General features: G+C 38.3%; 1 protein-coding gene across 1 annotated transcript in view; it reads left to right on the plus strand.

The window, feature by feature from the left end:
- The first annotated feature begins 1454 nt into the window (after positions 1-1454).
- The window catches only part of RNF217 (ring finger protein 217), a 146839-nt gene continuing 122908 nt past the window's right edge, over positions 1455-25385 (plus strand). Inside the window, exon 1 of the mRNA XM_072643213.1 lies at positions 1455-2294. Coding sequence (XP_072499314.1) covers positions 1455-2294 — 840 coding nt within the window. The remainder of the gene's footprint in view (positions 2295-25385) is intronic.

Here is a 25385-nt window from a genome sequence, read left to right on the forward strand (position 1 = left end):
TCACTTTTTAAAATTTCTGCAAACCACATTGTACACATAATCTTATTTTCTCCTCACAACAACGTGCTCAGATAGGTGTTATCTACGTGGTAAATGAGGCAATGGAGACTCAGAGAGGTTAAACAGTTAAATATCTTTTTTTGATGTATTTCATTTTATAAAGTGTATTACTTTTTAACATTCGTATGTAACACATGTGGTCAGTTTGGAGGAAACAGATTTTGGATCATCTGTGAGTTTCAATTATCCATATTGCCACCAGTCCTACATCCATACTACTATAGATAATTAACCACATTAATTTAAAGCCTTTTGAATGAAATTACTGTGGCTGCTTCTGCCTGGACCTCCTCTTTTGAGACACCTCCCTTCCCCTCAAACCACCAAACTGTATTCATCCAACAGGCACCAGTCAGGCTAAAACCATCAGTAAGTATCCAACATTTTTCCAAGAAAAAGCTCAAAAACATTTATTAGTTTTATACTAAGTTGGACTAATTCCTGGAGGAAATAGTACCGTCCCTGCCGTCATTCTCAAATGTCTGGAATGAGCAGCTGGGTGTCAGACAACAAGCCTTACCGTGTGTGTGTGTGTGTGTGTGTGTGTGTGTGTGTGTGTGTGTGTCTGTGTGTGTCTGTGTCTGTGTGTGTCTGTGTCTGTGTCTGTGTGTCTGTGCTCGCGCGCGTGTGTGTGCGCGTGCCTGCGTGTTCGGGTGGGGAGGTGTGCACTGGAAGGAGTGGGCGGTCGGGCTGAGCGGAGCACCATAGGTGAAGCTCGAGGGAAGGACAGGAGGTCTCATTTCCTCCCCGCCTCTCCCCGCTGGGGCCGACACTCCTTGTGTTCCGATTGCGCCTCCAGGTCACAGACTCCTCTACTCTTTGCACAGCTCCTTCCCCGCCACCCGCTTCAGTGCCAGGATGCACCTCGGGACGAGCTCCCGGAGGCAGCAGCGGGCCAGGACCATGCCTCTGGAGTGATTGCCCACTGCTCCAGCCCCGGCCCCTGCCCCCGCCCCCTCGGGTCCTCCTTCCAGGCTAAGGCTCTCCGGGCCACCGAGCGCTCAGTGCCCAGAAGCTGCCGCGGGGGCTGGATGCGGCCGGTCCCTGAGCTTGCGGCGAGCCGCCCGAGTCCCACCCGCGGCGGAGGCGAAGGCGGAGCCGAGGCAGCCGGGCACAGGCAGTCCGGAGGAGGCTGACGCGGAGCGGCGCGGGCCGGGCCGCCGCGGGCCGCCCCGGCTCCCTCGCTTTCCCACCCCGGCCCCAGGAGACGCATCGAGAGCGGGGGCCCCGGCCTGACGCTGCCAGTGCTTGCGGCTGAGGAGGCGGCTGGCTCGGCGCTGCCCAGCCCCGGAGGGACCCGGAAGCAGAAGCGGGGCCGGAGCAGCTAGAGCCGAGCAGTGGCCCCAGCTGCCCGCCGGGGCTGGGTGCGAGGTCGGACGGCTGGATGGGCGGCGATGGGAGAGGAGCAGAGCACGGTGAATGCAGACGGTCCCGCCGAGGGGCGGCCCCCCGGAGGCGGTGAAGACGTAGTCGAGGAGCAGACGGAGCCACGGCGGCCGCAGGGGGAGGGCAGCGGGGCAGCAGGGCCCCGAGCCCCCTCTCCGGACCCGGGCGGCGGCGGCGGTGGCTGGAACAGGGCTTCCCCCGAGCTTGGCAAGAGGGTTAGGAAAGCGCGCGGGCAGCCCGCCGCCGCGAGATCCACGGAGCCACTAGATCCCCGAACTTTGCAGCAGCAGGAGGAAGAGCAGGAGCGGAGAGAATGGGACGAGCCTTCCGAGCCCGAGCTCGGGGAGAGAGCCAGTCCCCCCGACGGGCTGGTCTTGGAAGTGCTTGGCCGGCGGCGCCACCCTGCAGCCAAGAGACACATCTACTGTACGGTGTACTGCGTGGAAAACGACCTGCCCGAGGCCCCGACCCGGGAGCAGCCTTCCTCCCCAAATGCTCTGGCCTCCCCGGTGCCTCCAGCAGTCCCTTCCTCCACCAGCTCCTCCACCAGCTCCGCCACCTCCCCCCCTAGTCCTGACTTGTCGCCCCCCTCGGACCCTCTGGCCTTCGACGGCAGCGGGCGCGGCAGCAGCGTTGAGCTCGACTTATATCTAGCTCCTGAACCTTTTTCCGTGTCCAGCCTGATCGGAGCGCCGCCCTACCCGGGCCTGGGAGGGCTGGGGGACCCCTATAGTGCCCTCCTTGTGTTGAGCTGTCGGGTGTGTCTGGAGGATAAGGCTATCAAGCCCCTGACGTGCTGTAAGAAGGCAGTGTGTGAGGAGTGCCTGAAGCGCTACCTGAGTGCCCAGGTAACCCATCCAAATCCCCGCCCTCCTGCCCCCCACCCCCTCCCCACCCCACCCCCATCCTGTCCCCCTCCTCTCTCTTTCTCCCTTCCCCTCCCTTCCACTCTTTTTTCCCCCTCTCTGCCTCACCCGCTGTCCGCCTCCCTCCCTGTCCTCCTCTTCTACTCCTAAGGAAGGGATGATGACAAGGCAATCTTTCTATGACGCCTGTCCAGTTCTCATATCTTAGTTCTTTATTGTTTTGGCTTTGCCTTTCTGGAAGCTTGACTGTTAATTGACTTTAACCAGTGGTACTCTGGTGGCAATCTAAGAAGGAAGAGTGAATCGAATGGGCTCTCAGTTTCTTTTAAGGGGCGGATACTAATGTTTCAGGTCAATGATATCTAGTTATAACTGACCACATCTCATTTTGGCCCCATTTATAACTTACTGGCCAGTTACATTTTGTCCCCATTTAGAAATATGTACTCAGTTCTTTACCCACTGCTTCATTTTTCTTTTCTTTTTTTTTTTTTCAGAGTAAAGTGGACACTGTTTTCACCAAAGGTGAATTCAAATAGAGCATTTTTTTCTTTCTTAAAAAAATGCCCTCAAACAAAACCCTTAAGAAGCATACCAAAGGAGTTTGGGGGAAACTTTCCGCAAAGTGTGTTCTGCATATTAGATTTTATATTAGAAAGTTTAAAGTTTTATGCAAACTAATAACCAACTTTCATTCATAATAATATATTTGCTTGCAACTCGAATTTGCAAATCCTTTACAAAGACAAGTTTAGCCATTCACATGCAGTTACTTCTCTATAAAATGTGGAAACCCTTTTATGGTCACATGGCAACATTACACACATACTGTATCCAATTGAACAGACAGGAAATTTTAGGTAGGCAGAATGGAATGTTAGCCAAATAATTTGGCTAGCACTTGAGGTTAACCAAACTGGTACAAAGGATTTTGATTTCTCTTTATTCTTAATCCAGAAATAGGTGCCTTTAGCAGTAGTAATATCTGCTTGTTATATTTGTGAGGTTTTGTTAACTGGTTTGGAGTTGAAGCTTTGTAGGTAAAGAGTATAACAATCAGTGTTGATCACTTATAGTACAATTTCACTAGTAGTAATGTCTGGAAGTGTCATAATGCTATGGGTGCTCATCATGCAGAAATAATTGAAAACAGCCCTGAATTATGAATTCCATTAAAAATGGAATTTCCTGAAAAAATTGCAAATGTAGCTTCAAATTTTTATTAGAGGTAAAAATGAACTTATCTCTTTTGATAATGGGAATTAAAACAAACTAATATGTATACTTTCTGTCTTTAATAATAAATTGAGATTTAGAAATCTAATAGTATTTTTCAAGAACTTTACCAGTTATTTTCATTTTATAAAACTGGCGTTTCTTTTACATTTGTACTATGTAAAAATGAGATCATAGGATCATAAATGAAGAGTTGGATGAACCTCAAAGGTCATCTAGTCTGACCTTCTCATTTTACAGAGGAGGAACTGAAGACTAGGAGGTTAATTGACTTGTAAAAAAGTCATACAGGTAGTAAATGGGATTTGAACTTAGGCACTGACTCCACCAGAGTCAATATACTTTAAAGTACTTTCTGATGTTACTATTAAATGAAGTATCTCTGAGCAACCCAAAATTCTAGGATTATATATTGATGTTGCTGGAAATTCTGAACTAGTTCAAAAGAAGGTATTTGATTTACCTGTTCTTGGCCCTCTAGGTACATTTTCTTTGTACCTTAATGATAGAACAAGTCTAATAGAACATTAATTTTTGGAAAACAAATTCTCTTCCATTTTACATCACAGTATCATAACACTGAGCATTATTATAGCCAAAGCAGTTCTCAGTTGACTTGAAATTATTAACACTCAGTCACCAATCTCTGTGTTCATTATCTATATCCTGCCCATTTCTTTCAGTGCTTAGAACTCTCAATTCAACAGATATTTATTAAATAACTACTGTACACAGTGGTAGTCATTGGAGGATATATTAAATCTAATACCTACTTTCATGAAATTTACAACTTCTTCCATCTTTTTAAGGCCTTATATTGCATCTGAGCTTCTGATATTCAGCAAGACTATAGCCTGAATCTGTAGGCCTTTTGCAGTCTATAAAATGAATATAAAAGATTTCAAATTAGTCATCATCATTCATTTTGCTCTTCGTTTCCTTTGTAAATTTCCTTTGGACCAGATGCCCAATATGTTATTTGAGAGAGTTTTTAGTGGAAGGAAAAGATTACAGGGTACCTATTGAACATTTTATACAAACTTTAAAAGTACACATTAAATGTTGATTGAAGTATTGCCTAGTTAGATTAATGCCTTCCTTCTTTCCGGAGATATCAAAAGTTTTTGAAAGGAGACCTACAAACCCAGAAGAAATGGGCTTGGTTTTGGGGGGGATGTTGGCTTTACCTCTTTTGGTTCCAAAGGCTCTTTCTGTGGTGAATAACTGGAGGCTGTCTGTGATCAATATTTCAACTCTTTAACAATGGCAATTTAGGCTAAGCCTCAGTATCATGATATTATGATTTAAAATATAATAGAATTTCTTTTTTATTTTCAAAACACAATTGTTAATGCCTTAAGTAACTTTGTGTAGCATAGCGAGAGAATACAAATAGAGATTTCAGAGAGAAATTGCTTGGCAGTATAGTTGCAATCAGCCAATTCTTGAATTATATTTTGAAAGGATGATCTGAGGAGATTGTAAATTATTTGTTTGTATTTTAGTAGATATCATATAACCAAGGAACCTGACTGAGTCACAGAAGGACTTTCATATTAGAAACTAAAATTCATTTAAATGTACTTTATTTATATGAATGATTAATAATGATACCTTCATCCAGTGACCCATGTAAGGTTGGTTAGAAATGGCATCAGTAAAGAGGGCCTTATGTATCTAAGATCGTTTTGTGATTTTACTTTTAAGAAAAGAATTCTCTAATTTGAATGACTTGTATTAGATCTTAACTAAAAATTATCTAGGGAAGAAAAACCTTTTCATAATTTACACACACATTATAGCTAACTAGCTTGTTCAGATTTCAAAAATTCTCTCCCATCTTTTTGCGTTACTAGTATCTCATTGTGGTTTGGTTATGATCCTGAGTTCTCCAAGTTCATGACAATAAAGCTTAAGTTCTGACAAGTCCAACCAAGCCATAAAGGCTGTTACAGTATGAGCCTGACTGTGTCTGCCATCTTATAATGAGTCTAGATACCTTTAGAGATGCTCATTAGCAGCAGTTTGGACATAAAGGGATTACTTTCATGTTTTTGTCACAGGAACTCATGAAGACAACCTTCTTTTGTGGGGAGGGAATGTCTACATTGAAAGAATCAAAAACCTTTTGGTTATGGTAATTAACAAAAGTCTACATGAAGGAACATGGCTTCAGATGTACCAAATCACTCTCCTTGGCTAAGGACTTGAGAAAATTCTGCAGTACAGTTTAGAGTTTGAACTATTAAAACATTTGGGTAAAAAAGGAAGAGAATTAGAAATGCTAAAAAAAGCTTTTAAAAGTTGGCCTAGTAGCTGCTAGTGTATCTTTTACCTCTCAGCTGAGTATTCCCCTGGATTGGCAGATGGCTCTGAATTATAACTTCTAAACCTGTGTAGTAAGCAGAAGAGATACACTTCTTATACAGATACATTTCTTATACAGATTGTGAACAAAAGAAGCTGCTGAATAGTGATTTCTAAAAATGACCAGGGGGATACCCTAGAATCAATAATCTAGAGGTGAAAGAAAGATTGGGGATCCTATTACTAATCCCTAGGTCATCTAATGTGACTTGGATAAAAACGTAATTTAAAATATATTTTCTTTTAAGCCTTATGGCAGCAAGAATATTTATAGATACTGTATTACTGTGTCAGTATTTACACTATTTGTAGATATTGTACTACTCTATTACTACTATACTATGCTCAAGTCAGTATAGACTTTAAAAGCTATCTTATTTACACATATCATACTCAAGTTAATTCATATACCCTACACTAGGTGTGGCTTTGATATCCCTAAAATCATGAAAAATAAATCATAGCTGGTATCAGTTTTGAAGTGATGACCTTTGACCCTTTGAAAAATGAACATTAGTACATGCACAATCGTTAATTGAGTTTTTGAGGTATTTTGCTACTAATTTTCATGTTGTATCTTATATGCCCTCCTTTGTCTTTCACATTCATATTTATTCTTTCTTACTACTTATTGACCTTATTCTCCTTCTCTTCCTTTTCTTCCCATTCACACCCCCTTTCCTTCTTTTCTCCTTTTTTTTTTCCCCTCTGTGAATTTAATAGCCTGACTTGGTAGGAGTAGGTAGTAATTTTGCTTTTTCTAGGGTGTGTTCATATTCTCTGCTGAAATTTTTATCCTACATAAGCAAGGCATTACCTGGAGAGTCATGTTTTTCCTGTCCCATTAACTATCTAGAGTTATAAATTGATCTGGACAGGGGTTCTGAACCTTTATATGTGTCATACATGGATCTTGGGTAGCACAGTGGATAGACAGATTGACCTGCAGTCAGAAAGAGTTCAAATCTAGCCTCAGATCTAGCTCCGTGATCCTGGGCAAATCATGTAACCATTATCTGCCTCACTTTACTTATCTATAAAATAGGGACAAAATAGTATCTATGATATCCCAGGGTTGTTGTGATGTTAAATGAGATGATATTTCTAAAGCACTTTGCAAACCTTAAAGCACTGTTTATAAATAATTCTCTATTTCTTATGGGTCCCTGAGGATGTTTTAAAATGTAATAAAATACAAAGGAATAGAAAGCTGATTATACTGAGATACAGTTATCAAATAAAAAAAAAAAAAGTTCATAGGCCCCATGCACATAATCCAGGGAAAAAAACCTTATATTTTATCCTTGCCTTTTTTATTTGCTCTAATTTGACCAATTTCCCTCACGTAAGTAGATATGGGAATAGAGTAAGAGTGCCTATTTACTTAAGGGTGTCCACTCGCTGTTGTTTTATTCCTTTACTGTAGATAGAAATAATAATTTTATAGTTGCAAAGGACTTTAAGGAGTATCTAGTTCATGGATCTCCTACCTAGGAACCTGTAGTTAATGATCCCTTTGTTCTCATGAATATGTAATTAGATTGTGATAGAATAAATAATATATTTGTGCAAATAGATGAGTGCAACAAATTTAAAGCAAAAATAAAAATTGACTTTGAGACCACAGATACAGTCCAAACCTCTCTCTCTTTTTTTTTGCAGATGAGGAAACTGAGACCCAGAGAGGTTGAGATTTGCTGAAGGTCACACAGCTAGTTGGCAGAACTATAATTAGAATCCAGGTGAGGCAGCATAGTATCCCTGGTTTTGGAATCAGAAGAACTGGGTCTAAATTCCAGCTTTGAACCAAACTACCTTGTATTCCTTTGGGAAATTACCTCACTTTACCCATCTGAAAAATAAGAAAGTTAGACTAGATTATTTGAGGCCACTTGTAGCTCTAAATCAGTTTACCCTCACTTTGATTTTGTGGCCTCTTGTTTCTCTGAACATTACCCTTTCCATTATGCTACAGTGTCTGTGATATTGCTAGGTCCCCCAGACACTATATACTGTTCTCTATATTTCATCCTTATGAGAAATAAAGAATGAGGGTAATTTTTTAATTCTTAGATCACAAACAGAAGAGGTGGGGAGAAGGTATGCCTTTTTATTCTTAAAGTTAGTGCAAGAAGATTTCTGGATGGATGATGGATTCATAGAATACCCAGAAAACTTGGAGTCCACTCTCAGTAACCCATACTCTCAACTGGTAGTGACAAATAAACTCTCACTCTACCCCATGATCTCAGATAGGCAGGGTTCTCTTTCTCCTTTTGAAGCAATTTTTTTACTTGGTAGTTTGATGTAACATCAAAGACCCCGACATACACAGGAGGGCCTGCTGTACAAGTTCTTAGATCTACTTTTCTAAAAGGAAAAGCAACTTTTGAGGGGTCAACAATCTACTTTAATCAAGCACATATATCATTCACTTAGTTCAGGGGGAAAAGTCAGCACCCTGAACTTCAGAGAAAATACAAACAGAAATTACAAGCAGAAAGACCAGCAGACAGGGCTTCCATAAGCAATACATACATCACAAATCAACAGACAGATCCAACTGTCTGACCATACATAACATAGGTACCAGAGAGAGAAGCACCAACATCTGGGTTTTCAAAGTGTGGGGGGGGGGCTCCTTAGCAGCTGCCCAGAGTCTAGTGTGGCCAAGCAAACACTTCCAATGAGTAAGACTCAAAATAAAACCTCACCTCAAAGTATTTATACACCCCTCAGAGCCAGAGGGCATCACAACCCTGGAGAACCAGTGCCTCGTTAGAAAATTAACAAAAGGTGTGGGCCTTCCTACAAAACACATCTCCCCTAATCAAGCTTTCCTTAATGGATGAGGAAGACCTTTAACTCTCATTAACATAATTAACATTATATTTGGATAACTAATAACCCTTATGTTAGGTATATTCAGATCATACTTTTTATATTGGAGGTGGTTATAAAGCATACAGCCATTCATTCTAGAGTGACTTTTAGAGTGTATGTGTCTGAGAGGTTTTTTGCTACTTGCATATTTGCCCCCCTCTACATTGTTTCATAAATCATCATAAATGATCAGTATTTATGCTGACAGTTGCACATTTTTATTGTTACTTTGACTACATTATTGCTACTTTTGACAACATGCTTAGTCTCTGCCATTTATAAGTTGTTTCTGAGTTGTTGTAGCTGTTTTTGTCATCTCCAAAACATTTCTTTAAAACTAGGCAGGAAAATATATTGTATATTTTGTTTTTTAGAAGGTCAAAGCCATGTGGATCGTAAAGTCTATTGAATGTTAGATCTATAAGGAAACTGAGAAATCGTCTAGACTAACATTTAGTCCATTTTTTGTGTGAAGAACTCTGATTACTGTAGAGGTCCCCGTGACTTGCCCATAGTCACACAGCTGGCATGGCTGGAAGACTAAGCAGGTTTTTTTTTAAACCCCAAGTCCAGTGCTTTTTCCATATCACATTGATTCTCTTCAGTGGCAACTGGGAATATAGTTAAAATTTATTAAACTTAATGCTAATAATTTATTTTATCAAAATTTACTAAATAGGCTACATAAAGGCAACATTAAGCAATAAGTATATTAAAATTAAATTTCTTATGTGTCTTTTTGAAGCTATGAAATACATTATTTGTTCAGCTTCATACCTTGAGACAACATATAACATTTCAGTCAGTATTTATTGAGTGACTTTATTATTATTTATTATGTGCAAGTTACAGTGGTAGACACTGTTAGGATCCGTAGAAGTATAAGACCCTAAGGACTGGGTCTGTTTAGCTGGAACAATGTAAAATGTGTACACATAGAAATGTAAACAACAATTGGGGGAAAACCCCCAAAATAACAATAAACAACATGTGCCAAATGAGGAAGTCATTGAGATGTGCTATTTAAAATGTGACTTAGACTAATGCAAAACAAATGGAAATTATCTGTAGTATTTTGTTTTAAAGAACTTGTCCATCTTGCCAATACTGTGAAAGATTTTTTTTTGACAGGTTTTTTTCAGCAATTTATCATTTAGGGGGGAAAAAATGAAGTGACTAGTGATAATAATCAAAAAACTGATTAATTGTTGATTTTTATAGTCATCAAGTACACTCAAGTTAGCGGTTTTCTTCCTGTATAATCAAATAATCCTTCTTGAATAATGTTTTATCTTTAAAAAATGAATTCAGTAACCTTTAAGAATTATGTATGCTAAAAGTAACTCTGGATTTTTTAAACAAATTGACCAAAAAAGACAATTGTGATAGCATTAGTAAAAATGTATGTAAGCCCTTTCCCTTGGGTATTTGAGTTGTATCTTTTAAGTTTCCTTTCCATTTTTTATTTTCTGAGTTGAATTTGGCCTGGAATTTAAAGACCTTGAAGAACTAACATATCAATTGACATAGTGCATCTTTTTATCTGTAAGTAAAAAAAAAAAACAGATAGTAGGATGAAAATTTTTATTTTAAAGTAAAATTATAGCATTTTTGTGTCAGATGACATCTTTGTCCTTCTAGAGTAGGAAGTAAAGTATTACTTTTTTAGGTAACTTTTCTTTCTGTTTGGACTAAGGACCAGCTTGATCTTCCTGGTTCAGCTCCATAGGATGAAACCTTCTGATCAAAGAGGGAGAGAAAAGTTTTCTTTGGCTGCTTCTTTTTGAGGGAGAATGGACACATTCCTTTGCTGTCTACATAGGCCCCGAAAAGGCCTACTTATTACTCTCAACCCCTAATCTGCAGTTTGAGGGATAATGTTTTAGTCAGTTAGAGGAGCATTCTTAATCCTTTATGTTTGATATTAATGAATCTGCACTATCATGGATGTGGGTTTCCCTCCACTGGTGCACATCTTAACCTTTTCACACCTTTTCAGTTTGTGAGATCTTTGCCCATCTCCTACTATAGAGGATCTGCCTAACATGTTAAGAAGTCTTTCTCCAGTTCTGTTAACATTTGATGAATACCTTCTTTTAGCACTTAAGTTGCTATCTAGTCTCTTGCTACATGAATATCCTACTTTCTTTTCTGTGATGACTACTGGCTTGCATGCAAGTCAACATAGACAGTATGATACAGTCCACTCTTCCTAGTGTACACCTCTATTCTCCTTTGCATCCACTGAAATGTTTATTTTCCCGAGATTTTGGTTCTTCATAATTTATAGCCAGAATGCATCACCGGAAAAATGCTTCCCTTAAACAGATGGACTTATAAGGTGTTGAGCTAGAAGGGACCTTATAGAGCATCAAATTGAAACCCCTCATATTACAGAAGAGGAAATGGTAACCCATAAAAATTAAGTGATTTCCCCAAGATCACACAAGGAAAAAAAATTAGACCCTTCTCATTTCTCACCTGCCTGCGCTACTTTGAAACTTATCTGACTCTTAACACCTTGTCCCAGGTAGACAATATTGGGAGAATCTCATCAACCTGTAAAATCTCATCAATCTTGAGACTTCCCCTCATCATTACTTTCCATCTCTCTGATTGGAGGTTAGAGAATGAACTATAAAACTTCTAAGGGGAGAGCTTGGGTCAGAATATCTCATTTCTCACCTGGCTGCACTATTTTCAGATTTCTCTTAGCTCCTTTTTTATGTTGTTTTCCGGCATTAGATTCTAAGCTCCTTGACTGTAGGGACTGTCCTTTTAGTACTTAACACAGTGCCTGGACCTTAGCAGGTGCTTAATAAATGTTTATTGATTAATTTTTTTTTTATTTGTATCCCCGACACTTAGCATAATGCCTGGCATGTAATAAATGCTTAATAAGTTTTTATTGACTCTCATTAAATGAGATAGGATTCCAATCAGGTCTTTTGACTCTAAATTCAGTCCTCTTTCTGCTATTTCATAACTTCTGTCATTTTCTGTAGGAGGTTGTTTAATATTATTGAAAGTGCTATAGTTCCCCAAATGATCTACCCTGATCTCTTGCTTCTGTTAAGTCTGAGGCCCAGTTCATCTGCAGTACCTGGCTAAGGTGGATGTGGTTTGGACTATCTCGATGAGTTGTTCATATAAATGTTTGTCAAAATCTGGTACCATATGGTCTTCATCCTTTGGAGCTATTCCTATATGACTTCTAAGCTGATCACTGGTGATATAGAGACTAAGTGGTTATTGATCCAGAAGCAATATTGTGTAGTATATAGAAAGAAGCCTTAGGACTAGAAAGACCTGGGTTTAGTGCTACCTGACATTGACTGACTGTATGGCCATGGGCCTCTCAATGCTGTAGACCAATCCTCTAAGACTACATATATATGTGTGTGTATGTATGTATATATGTATATATGTATGTATGTATGTACGTACATGTATCTGGGTGGTAATAGAAGGTAGTAGACTATTTTAGTCTGATTTTTGACATGAGTTCTCTATGTATTTTATAATAATAAGAGCTCTCATTTGTACATCATCTTGATTATTCTCACTTTATGAAAGGTGAAACTAAGGCCTAAGAGACTGATTTTCCTAAGATTCCATAAATAATTAGTGTTCATAGAGGATTAGGTGTTCTAACCCTCTGACTACAAGAACTGTACTCTCTTCTCTATACCATGTAGTTTGTAGGCGATTCTTTTAGTCTTTTAATTAAAATAATCCTAATTAGCACATCATGGTCCTGTAGCATTATTCACTTTGGTTAGAACAGTTAGTCTGTTTTTGAATCATTTAATAATGATTCATCCAATTTTAAGCAAAATTTACATAGAAACTGCTATCAGAAAAAGAAACATTTTCGTTTGTAAATGGTTTGACTACAGCATGCTGGACATTTATAAGTAGCAGTATGTTTCAACAATTCCACCATTCTTTACTTTGAAAGGGTAATAAGACTTAGGAAGGACACTTTCACTGAGACTAAAAACCTCTAAACCACTTCAGCTTTTTACCATTCTGGTCTCTCCTACAAGTCAGTTTCAAAGCATACTTATGTTTTTTATTTGCCTTTTATTATATCCAACTTTTTACATAACTATTGCCCTACTTTTTCATTATCTATATGTAATTTCAGAAAGTATATATGCATATATGTGTGTATGTGTATAATTTTAGGGAAAATGGGAATTGTTTAACAAAATTGATATTAGACTCATTGATATTAGACCCAAATTTAATCCTCCTCATTAATTTCTGGTGATGCCACCGCCATCCTTTCAATCACTATAGGCTCATATCCTTGGAAATTTTTTTGAGTCCTCCCTTTTTCTCACCCCGCTTGTCCAACCCAATATGAAGTCCTATTGATTCCATACCTATAGTCTCTCTCAAAAAGTCTTCTCATCTCTACTTCTATTGGAATAACCCTAATTCAAATCTTCATCTTTTCTTGGACAGACAATTGTAATACCTCCCTAACTGGTTTTTTCCTAAGCCTAATATTCTTCCTAATGCACAACTCTGATAAAAGCCAGTCCTCTACTCTGAAAGCTTTTGGTGATTCTCCATTGTCTGCTAAATAAACTGTCCATCTCTTGTCTTGGCATTCAAAGCCCTCTGCAGACTGGCTTTGATCTACCTTTGCAGCCTTGGCTCATACTTCTTTATTTTTTGATAAGTTCTAGACCTCAAATGAACTACTCCCTTTTCCACTATTCAAACTGCCCTCTCTGTGCACACTGTTCTCCATGCTTACAGTGGGCTCCCTTCTTCCTAATTTCTCGTTTCTATACCTTTGTTTGTTGAAATCTCTTCCTTTATCCCCTACATCCCTTTCTTGTTATGTACTTGTTTCCCCTCCCCCCACTCCCCAAATCAGTTCTAAGCTTCCTGAAAGTAGATTCTACTGCATATCTCTATCTCCTGCAGAGTAGCCTATACGCAGGAGAAACAGTTTTTTTGTTGAATTAAGTAGTTGTGTGTATTCATAATCATTACTAGAAAGTATAATATCTAGGCCAAAGTAACCTGGGCCTTTCGAATAAAAAATGAAGACACCAGATTTTATGGGTTGGTAGGAGGCTTCTATTAAGGGAAACAGAGTTGCTACTTGAATAGTTAACCATTTGATTATGTAACAGTGTAATATGATGGAGTAAGAAATCTTTTCCTGGTTCTAGTTGAAGATCAGAATGCATGAAGCAAACGAGTAGATGGCCTTTTTCTTGGCTCCTGTAACTCTAGATGCTGGGCTTATTCACATAAATGGCTAATCCCTTTCTAAATCTTTCTAATCTATTTACTTCAATAATATCTTGCCACCATAAGGTCCATGGGTTAATTATATGCTGTGTAGCAAATTGCTTCCCTTTTGTGCTGTTGGTTTTCCCCCTATTTCCACAGATACTTATTACCCTCACCAAAAAGTATTTACCATGCACTCACTTGCCCAGGGTACAGAACAAGCTAAACAAACACAGCTCTTGCCCTTTAGTTACTTAATAATCTAAAATAGGAAGATAAAATAAGTTATCATTGTTTGTTGTAGTTTTCAGCATTTTAATTAATGCCATTTCATCCCTAGTGCTAATTTTTTCTAATTTCTACATTTTGCTCCCCCTCCTCTTATCAAGTAAATCCAGGTGTTGAAATCTATTCTAGTAACTATCATATAATCAATAAGCACCATATGCTGAACATTGTCTTAGGTCCTGGGGACAGAGTGACAAAAATCCTAAGTCATTCTGTTAGCAGAGACAACATGGACAAATAGAAGCATATGGATACATATATTTATACATTCACATACACACACATATATGTATACACATGTACACACAATAAATAGAAAGTGATTTGGGTTGAGTATGCACTAGTAGCTGGAAGGATCAGGAAGGAGACTAATGTAAGACAGCTAGGTAATACATTAATAGAGTGTTCACCTGCAGTGAGGAATACCTGAGGTCAAATCCAGCCTCAGACACTTACTAGCTGCTTGAGACTGGGCAAGTCACTTAGCCTCTTTTGGACTCAGTTTCCTCAGCTATAGCACCCACTTCACAAGGCCATAAAGATGGCTGAACAAGAGTTTGGTCAGACTTTGAAGATGCCAGTGTCACTGACTGCATCCAGCGTCTCTGGACTTCAGTAACTCTGGAAGAGAGAGTGAGGCTGATGACTTCACCTAAATCCTGTTCACTAGCAAGTCAGGACGTCACCCCATATTGTCGTGGTCCACTTCAAACCAAAAGGACCACCACCACCAACAACCTCACAAACTTGTGAGGATCAAATGCAAATATTTGTGAAGCACAATGCCTGGCACATAGTAGGAGCTATAAAAATACTTGTTCCCTTTCCTACCCCTTCAGCCATATTTTGATGGAAACTAGGGATCTGAGAGGTAGAGGGGAGAAGGAGGTACATTTCAGGTATGGAAAACATACTGCACAAAGGAAAAGTGTCAGGAAGGGGAGTGCATGCATGATGACCATTAAGAAAGCTGGTGTTGCTAGATTGCAGAGTTCATGAAGGAGAGTAATGCATAGTAAGACTGGAAAGATAGATTAGAATAAGATTGTGAAGGTTTTAATTGTTCAACAGGAAAGTTTGCGTCTGATCCTAGAGGTAATAGGGAGCCATTGGAGTTAACTGAGCAAAAGAGCGATATGACCAGGTCTATATTTTAGAAAAATTGCTTTGACAGTAGAAGATAGGTTACAGAGTTGTTCAATCACATCTGACTATCTGTGATATCATTTGGGGTTTCTTGGCAAAAATGCTGAAGTGATTTACCATTTCCTTCTCCAGTTCATTTTACAGGTGAGGAAACTGAGGCAAACAGGATTGAGTGACTTGTCCAGGGTCCCACAGCTAGTAAGTGTCTGAGACAGTATTTGAACTCATGCAGATGAGTCTTCCCAAGCTCACTGTGCCACATAACTGCCCCAGATTGCAGAGAAGAGAGATTTGAAATAGAGAAAACAATTAGCAGGCTACTTCAGGAGTCCAGTAGAGTATAAGCTTCTTGAAGACAGAGTTTGTTTCATTTTTTGTCACATTCCCAGCACCTGGAACAATGCCTAGGTACATGTGGTAAGCGTTTATTGAATTGAATCCCTTGGGTGAAATCCAGAGACTATGATATGACCAGAACTTATTAGCCACTGTCACTAGGAAGGTTTCCCCTAGGTTGGGAGGGTTTAATTCTTTTTCCACAGAACTATACAATATATGGAGCATTATATGTTCTCTCCCTGGAAAACCCCACTGATTCTTCCTTTCTTGAGAACTCTACCTTCTTTTCAAGTTTTAACCATTTTGAAGTCAAACTTCAACCACTTCCTTCATAATGAACAAATTTTCTTTTGAAGCTCCTTTCAAAGTAGTTTTTTTCTTAAAACCAAAGTGAAAAATGTTCTCTGGTATTTCCATATATTACTACTTCCATATATTACTAAATATAGTGTTGTGCCTCTATAACTTTCAAGAGTATTTTGCATTAAACAAACAGGGAACCCTGGGTACATACTAAGTCAACCCAGTGATACTAGAGCTGTACAGGTCTGCCACATGCAAACTTATTTAGGTACATCTGAAATTTGGCATCCTGTAAGAAATAAATAAGTTGTCTCAGGGTAAAGGAGTAGGAGTTTAGAAAAACTTTCCAGGAATGTACTGAAAGAAACGCTTCTTTTTCTAGGGCTTCGCTTCTGTTGTTTCTCAGGTCAAGTAGCGTTTTGAAAGTGATACAGTGCATTGTTTTTTTTTTTCTCTTAAAAAGGAACAGAAGTTTTGGACTGTTCAAAACACATTTAGTTGTTGTTTTTTTAAAATCAAAAGACACTGACACATTAGATTATTTAGAGCATGGTGTTAACAAGACCAAGGTCAGGGTTTCAGTCTGTAGGAGTAGCTTGTGTGAGTAAGGAGGAGTAAATAGTGAGAAGGAAAAACAGCATTTATAAAAGAAAGGCCTGGTTTCGAGTCTTTTCTCTGATTCGTACTAGCTGTGTGACAGCAGAGAAGTCACTTACTTTCTGATGCCTCCAGGCTACTCTACCACTCTAGTACCATGAGTTACAAAGAGAGAGTTAGCACACCAGCAGTTCCTAACATCAATAAAATTATAGGTCCTAAACATGCTCCATTCCTTCATGACTCACACCGCACCCTCCACACCCCGAAAAAACAACAACAACCAACAACCAAGCAGGCTAGTCTAGGGAAGCTTCTTGATGTAGCAGAAGGAGTGTTCAACTTGAATTCAAAGGATTTGAATTCCAATTCTGTTTCTGCTTGTGTGACCTGGAGCAGGTTGCTTAACCTGTAGCACTTAGTTTTGTTAACCATAAAATGAGAACTTTGGGTAGGTGGTCTGTAAGGTTCATTCAGACTCTAAATAAACAAATGTCTTTAAGAGCTGTGACTACCCAAAAACCACACAAACCTACACATGTGGATACACAGTATTTATTATGGGCATACTATGAGCAGCGCAATGCTGCTAGGTGCTGAGGGAAGTAAAATGATAAATGCAGTGACTCCTGGTCCTCTAAGTAGTGTGTAGCACTAACCAAAAGTATGTCAGGATACCTTCCGTTGGCCACAAAAGGCATTGGTAAAGAACTGGCAAGATTCTCGATATGATTACGTCACTAATTATATTTCTGTGCTCTAAGCAAGGTATGAAAATTGTTCTTCCTCTTCCCTTGTATTCTACCTCATCATACAAAAAAATGCTATTTTATCTCTTCAAAGTATTTTCTTTCTATTTAGAAGTATGGCAGCAGCAATGAAATAGAATCACAATTACTTATATAGCGATACAGCCACAAATTCAGTGACTGTGATAAAAACCTAATAATGGGAATGGTGTAACCAAAAAAAAAAAAAATCCCTCATGGTCCTGCCTTGGCTGGCTGCTTTTTTCGTTCTGTTTTAGCACTTCTGGAAAGACAACTCAAAGGATACATTCTAAAGAATGTTTGAAGAGCATCGAGCTTAGAGAATGGGTTTGTTGTTCCAGGATTCAGTATCTAGACTACTGGAATTTGGGTAGTTTAAGATAATCAAAGGAAATGGGAAAGGAAAAGAACCAAAGAATTTGATCAGAAAGAGTTTCTTAGCTGGTTTGTATTTAGGATTTACTTTGTATGTAGCACTGTGCTCGGCACTGTTTGTAGAAGAAAACGAGGCAGAAGAGTTTGGGATTGTTGAAGGAGGAACTAAGGGATGTGAGGTAGGTGAGCTTCCTGGCTGCACACCAGGAAAGTATTTAACAAAATATCATGATAGAAGGAGGAAATCATGTTCTAGTGGATGCAGAATGTTTGATTTGGAGTTCAAAGATTTGAGTATAGATGGCTCTTTTACTAAACTTGCAGCTTGAGCAAGTCCTTTCATCTCAGAGACTCAGTTACCTCATGGTAGAATGTGGATAAGAATACACTTCACAGTGTTATTGTGAGGAATAAATGAGATGATATGTGCAGAGTACTTTTTAAAGTAATATATCAATTGAGTTTAGGTCGGTTCAACAGTCATTTATGAAATGGCTACTATGTATAGAATAATTATAGTAGGTGCAGGGGGCATAAAGGCAAAAATTAAATAGACTCTACTTGGGAGAAGCTTATATTGTGCTCTTATGGTGAGTTACTTTAATGACAGCGTGTCTATATATTATAGAAAGGTGTGAAAATGTTTTAATGCCAACAAAGAGAATGTCTCCTATAGGGTAGCTGAAGCCATAGTAGAGTGCTAGACCTATAGTCTGGAAGACCTGAGTTCAGATCCAGGCTCAGCACTTACTAGCTGTGTGGGAAAGTCACTTAAATGACTGTTTGCCTCAGTTTCCTTAACTGTGAAATGGGGATAATAGTAGCACTTACTAGAGTTGTTGTGAGAATCCAGTGAAATAATATTTGTCCAAAAAAAAAGTGCTTAGTGCAGTATCTGTCACAAACTGTGTTGTTCGTTCATTTCAGTTGTGTCTGACTCTTTGTGATCCTGTTTGGGATTTTCTTGGAAAAGATACTGAAGTGATTTGCCATTTTCTTCTCCAGCTCGTTTAACAGATGAGGAAACTGAGGCAAATGGATTGTGACCTGCCCAGGGTCTAGTAAATATCTGAGACCATATTTGGACTCAGATCTTCTTGCCTCCAGGCCCAGTGCTCTATCTACTGTACCACCATATTAAATGTTTATTTCCTTCCATTCCAAATATACTAGGATTTCTGATTTCCTGTGTCATAAAATTGAGATTCCCACTATAGCTGAGGTTTCCACTCTCAGGATCTGCTTTTATGTTTGACCTGCATATTCCCTCTAGCTATGTGTCTATTCAAGGCTGATCAAGCCCTTGGGCAGTAAGCATAGGAGAAGCTTTTGGCTTAGTTTGTTGCACAATCAAGCTCTGTTTTTATTACTGATTTGAATCTGTTTTCTTGACTCCACTGCTCTGCCCATTTGGTTCCTATGGATCTGCCAGTTCCTGGCTGCCTGCCCAGCCCTTTGAGCATCTGCTTAGCTTTTCAGTATTTGTGTTCTGGTGCCTACCTTTCTGATTTTTGCCTGTAATCCTTGCTTTAACTAAAGTAACTGAACGTGTCCTGACTTCCTATTGCTTACTGACCTTTGCTTTGACCAGACATCCATCTGTCTCCTGGAACCATCCTTATTCTCCCAACCCTTGATGTTTCCATTCTCAGGTCCTTATCTCATATCCATGACCCACCACTTTCTCCAATTCTGGTGCTAAAATCAGGTCTTTAAAAGTAATCTTATTTTTTATTTTGAATTTAATGAGTGTTTGTGAGTGTGTGTGTATGTGGGGGGAGGGGAGAACATTTCCACATATAAAATAAAATAGGAAAAGATGTTTGTATATAAAACTAGGTATCTGTTACCGATTACCTTAAAAAAACCACACAATATAAATTTAGTATATTACTTTCAAAGCTGTCTTACTTATCTATATGTCCTTCAAACTTCAGTATTTTCCAATTTTTAAAACATTTCTTTTCTTTCCTCATTTCTTTTTTTAGGGGGCCTATGCTAATGTTAGGTTCCTTCTCGCTAGCAAGTTCCTCATCCTCAAATTAAAAAAAGAAAAACACTACCTGTGTAATAAATAAGTATAATCAAGCAAAACAAATCCACATTTTTGCCATGTCCAAACAGGTGTGTCTCATTCATAGCTTGGATTCATCACCTCTCTTGCAGGAAATAGGTAACAAGTCTCATCATCAGTTCTCTGAAGTTGAGGTTGGTCATTTCATTTATAAGAATTTTAAGTCTTTCAAAATTATTTTCTTTACAGTGTTGTATAAATTGTTCTCTTGGTCTTCCTTACTTTATTCTGCATCAGTGCATACAGATCATCTTGAATTTCTCTGAAACCATCCCATTTTTTTATAGTGCTGCAATGGTATTCCTTCGCAGTCTCTAATTGATGAGCATTCTTTTAGTTTCAAATTTTTTGCCAGCACAAAAAGAGCAACTAAACACTGTTTTGCAAATATGGACATTTTCCCTTTTTCTGTGGTCACTTTGGAGCATAGGCTTAGGAGTGGCATTACTCAGTTAAAAGTTATGCATAGTTTAGTGCCTTTTTGAGTATAGTTCCAAATATGGCTATATTATTCCACAGAATACCAGTGTTCCTGTTTCCCTACAACAACTGTCATTTTTATTTTTACTCATCATTGCCAATCTGATATGGGTAGAGTGGAACCTCAGAATTATTTTCATTTGCATTTCTTTCATTACTAGTGATTTAGAACATTTTTAATATAGCTGTTGATAGTTTCTATTTCTTCTATTTAGAACTGCCATTCATAAACTAGCCATTTATTTACCCAGCAATGGCTCTTGTTCTTATATATTTGAATCAATTCCTTTATATATCTTGGATACTAAACCTTTATCAGAGAAATTCTCTACAAATATTTTTCTCCTTTAACTATTTCTATCGTAATTTTAACTTCATTGAATTTATTTTGGCAAAAACTATTTTAATATTATATAACCAAATTCTCCATTCTGCTTTCTGGGATCTTTTCTGTCCTTTGTCTGGTGATGAAGTTTTTTCCTATCAGATCTTCTTATAGTTTCATCCTACCACTAGTTCTTCAGGTCTGTTTTCCAATGGCTTCTACATATCCTGTCTTCTTTTGGTGTACAACAGTGTGATTCAAAGTGGAATTCTGTGTTGACAAGTAGGGAAGGCAGGGGGAAATGGATGGAATATTCCTTCTCCCTGCCCTACCATTTTAAACCTTATACCTTCATTAGAGAACGTTTATACCAGCTATAATCCCTTCCCTTCCAAGTAGCTTAGAATTGTTATTCATTGTGAGTTATAGGATTATAGGATTTAATGTGGAGTTATTCTAGACATCATATACTCCTACTCTCATTTGTTTTACAGATGAGGAAACTGAGGCCCAAAACAGTGAATGACTTAGCAGGATCACATAATAGCAGGACCAAGTTCTGAATGCAGGTCTCCTGACTCCAAATTTAATGTTCTTCCTATTATATCACATTTGTGTCATCTTTCCCTTATAATTTGATATGTAGTTTACGTGTAGGACCATTTACAAACAAAAAGCTTAATGGCAAAAAGATCAGTGATACATGCTGGACCAGCCTCTTCTTCTGTGAGGTAATCTTTCCTTCTTGGTTGTTCCTTCTGTTTTAACTAGTCCTTTTTATTGAATTTCTTTGAATATCCTTGCTTAACCACTATTTGGTTCAGAAACCAATTTATTCCAATTTGATTAGTCATCAAGTACTATCACTTTTTAATTAGTCAAGCAATTATACATTTATTAAGTGCTTACTATATGCCAAATACTGTGATAAGTACTGGAGATATAAAGAGGCAAAAAACAATCCCTGCCCTCAAGGAACTTACAGTCTTATGAGGAAGACCACATACAAATGCAAATATACTGGATAAATAGGACATAATTAATATAGGGATTAAGAATTAAGAGAGTTTGGAGAAGGCTTCCTGTAAAACAAAAAGCGGGGAGGATTTTAATTGGAGCATAAAAGAAGTAAAGGGAGATCAGTAGTCCTAACAGAGGAGACATGGTGTTTCAGGCCTGAAGGACAGCCAGAGAAACATCTTATTTTTTCTAATGTTGTTTTCTCATTATGTTGGTTCTACTGTCACTACCTATAATAATTATTTGTAAGGGCTCCTAGGTCAAGGCTTAATTATCCATGCATACCAAACTATATTTCATTTTTACTTTAGCTTTTTTTAAGATTAGGAAACAATGATTCAGAAATAACTGCTTTCTTGCTCTTTAAGCTGAAAAGATTGATGATGTTTTTTCCTGTTCTTACATGTATGTGCTTCATAAAGTTCTAAACCATTTCATGTACAGCATTTCTCTGATAATTTATGATGAAAAATTCACTTGAGGGTGAAATGCTGATAGAAATGTGTTTTTTTTAATAAGAAAGTATCTGGTAAATGAAGTGTTTAGAAACAAGCCCAAAAGGACTGAATTGTGATTTGAGTAGGCAGACTACAACTCCATAGAACAGTGAGTTTTAATAAGTTTCTCCAAGTGATTCCTTAAAATGGCATTCTTTTAATTATTGTGAAATCATTCAAGCAGCAGTTTTACTAAATTAAAAATATTTCGAATGCATTATTTGTAGACTCATGAAAATTGAGCAAACCTCAAGCTCTGCCTCTTAGAACTCTTGATCTAACCTCTGACTTGTACTAAAGTTATTTTCAAATAGAACTTTTGCTGTTTAGATCATTCATTGACTATTTATTGTGACTTTCTAATTTAGTGCAGTTTCTCTCTCTGCCCACTTTCCTATTCTTCCTATCAAGAATAGATTTTATGGAAAATAAATTGAATCTGAGGTAAAATCAAACAAACAAAAAAACCCATTAAAATATGAATATAGATTCATCTTGGAATCACAATAAACACTCTTGCTTTCATAAATGTCTATTTTGTTAAGAAATATAAAATGACTTTGTGAGGCAACTGTGGTTTTTTTCTTTTTTTCTTCAGTGTTTTGCTCAAACACTTTGCAACTTCTCTTATGTTTCCTGAAACAGTTATGTGGTCAGAGATGCGTCCTGCCACATAAAAACTCAAACTGAAACCAAAAATAATATGTATACATGCAGTCATTTTGGTGAAGTGACACATTTTGTCAAAATATCTTGGATCATTCATATGCTACAAAGAATTTATTAAGTATCTCTTTCAATGTGGTGCTCAGTTGGGTGCTGCCTAAAAGTGAATTAATTATGCTTATGCTCCCCATTCTCTAGCTTGTAATCATTATAAGAACAGGATATATACTGCATTTGTTTTCCAAACCACCTTTGTTAATGTTACTGATATCTTTGTGGGGGGGGAAATGTCAAACACTGATGACTTTATAGGATGTGAAAGCAATTTACTTAGTTCCTGTGACGGCATGAGGAGTGGAAATAGATTTGCATTAATTATCTTTGAATAAGATTGAAGAGCTATGAAGGGAAGTCATCCATCTTTCCCTTAGTTATGAAGCCAGACTGAGTGTTTGGAACATAAAAGGTGATTGGGAAGAAGAAAGGGTTGGAAATTTTCACAGATAGTATCAAGACCACATTGTAAGAATAATCAGTGTTGAAAAACTCTCCATTGTCTTCTTTTTTCCTTTCTTTCCTTTCCTCCACAAACCCCTCGGTCCTCCCCCCCAGAATTGTGTGCTTTAGATTTGAAATATAGATAGAAATAGGGGCTTCATTCTTTGATTTTTCCCCCCATTAACTTGTTTATTTTCTATAAGAATCTACTTTTACTTAAGAACTACGAGTATTGACATGAGGAATACTAGAGAGAGTGGAATAATAGTAGCATTAGGCATGCATACGGTACTAAATGCCAAGTCTGTAATACAGATGGAATTTTAGTGAATTCATTTGTAAACCTGAATGAAGGAGTCAGAGTTTTGAGCTAATGAGAGGTCTTGGGGAGATAATCATATCTAATACCCTCTTTTTTCACAGTTGAAGAAACTGGAGCTAGAGAAATTAAATTATTTGTTCAAGGTCACATAGCAAGTTAGAGACAGAACTAACTCTTAACCCAGTGTTGTTTCCAGGACATCATGCTGCTTCCGTTTGACATGTGGACTCTTTGTTATCATTATTATTAGTGATAGTATTTCTATTGAGGTTTATACTTTAAAAAGCACTTTACTCAGAGTAACTATGAGGTGTCATAAATGGTATCATCCCCATTTTAGCTAAGAAAAATGAGGCTTCAAAAAGCTAAGCAAATTGTACATTACATGGCTACTTAGCTAAGAAATAGAGAAGCAAGGACTCAGACTGCAGTCTTTTGACCTTGATCCATTGCTCTTTTCTAGTATGCATTGTAATGTTTGAAAATTTAAAGCTAATAACTGATGATGATCATCTTTACTATTTTAAGTAAGATATATGTACAAAGACCAGCCCTCTGAAAAACCTGATAAAGGCTACTAGGTCATTCTTTGACTTAGAGTCAATCAGTCAAAGAAAGCCAAAAGTTAGTCCATGCTCTCAAGGAGCTCATGTTCTAAAAGGGAGACAACATGCAGGTAACAACATACAAACCAGCTATATCCAGGCTAAACTGGAAATAAACAACAAAGGGAAGACACTAGAATTAAGGGAGATTGGGAAAGGCTTCCTGTAGAAGGTAGAATTTTATTTGAGACTTGAAGGAAGCCAGGGAAACCAGGAGACAGATGAGAAAGGAGAACATTGTGGGAGTGGGAGTGTGCCTAGAAAGTGCTGATGGAAGTACTTAGATTGGGAGATGGAGTGAGTGTCTTGGTTAAGGAGGAGCAAGGAGACCATTATCACTGTATTGATGGTGGGTGTAAAGTGTAAGAAGATTGAAAGGGTTTTAGGGGCAGGTTATGTAGGGCTTTTAATGCCAAACTCAGGATTTTATATTCAATAGTGAGGGGGAGTCCTTAAGGATTTTTAAGTATAGAGGCAGGTAATATTGGCAGTCCTGCACATTAGGAAGAGATTTGTGGCAGCAGTGGTCCAGGAATGAGGTGATGAGGGACAGCATTAGGATGATGGCAGTGTCAGAGGAGAGGAGTATATAAAATAAATGTTATGAAGGTAAAATCAATAGCCCTTGGCAACCGATTGGATGGAGGGGTGTGAGTAAGAGAGTGAGGACTTAAAGAGGATACCTAGGTTATAAGCCTAGATGACTAAGAGTATAGTAGTGCCTTCTGCAGTAATAGGGAAGTTAGGAAAAAAGGAGGGGAAGGGAGAGGAATATAATAAATTCCCATTTGAACATGTCAAATCTAAGATGTCCATAGGTCATTTAGTTCAAGATATTTGTTAGGCAGTTGGAGAGTTTGGAGGTTGGGAAAGGTTAAGGGCTAGGTGAGTTGGTTTGAGAATTGCTAGCATAGAGATCACTAAGTGAAGAAGTATAGAAGGAGAAGAAAAGAGAGTCCAGGACTGGTCAGATAGGTGTAGGAAGAAAACCAGGGGAGAATATTGTCACAAAAACCTTGTTGC

The sequence above is a fragment of the Notamacropus eugenii genome, chromosome 2, assembly GCF_028372415.1.
Source record: "Notamacropus eugenii isolate mMacEug1 chromosome 2, mMacEug1.pri_v2, whole genome shotgun sequence".
NCBI classification, from domain to species: domain Eukaryota; kingdom Metazoa; phylum Chordata; class Mammalia; order Diprotodontia; family Macropodidae; genus Notamacropus; species Notamacropus eugenii.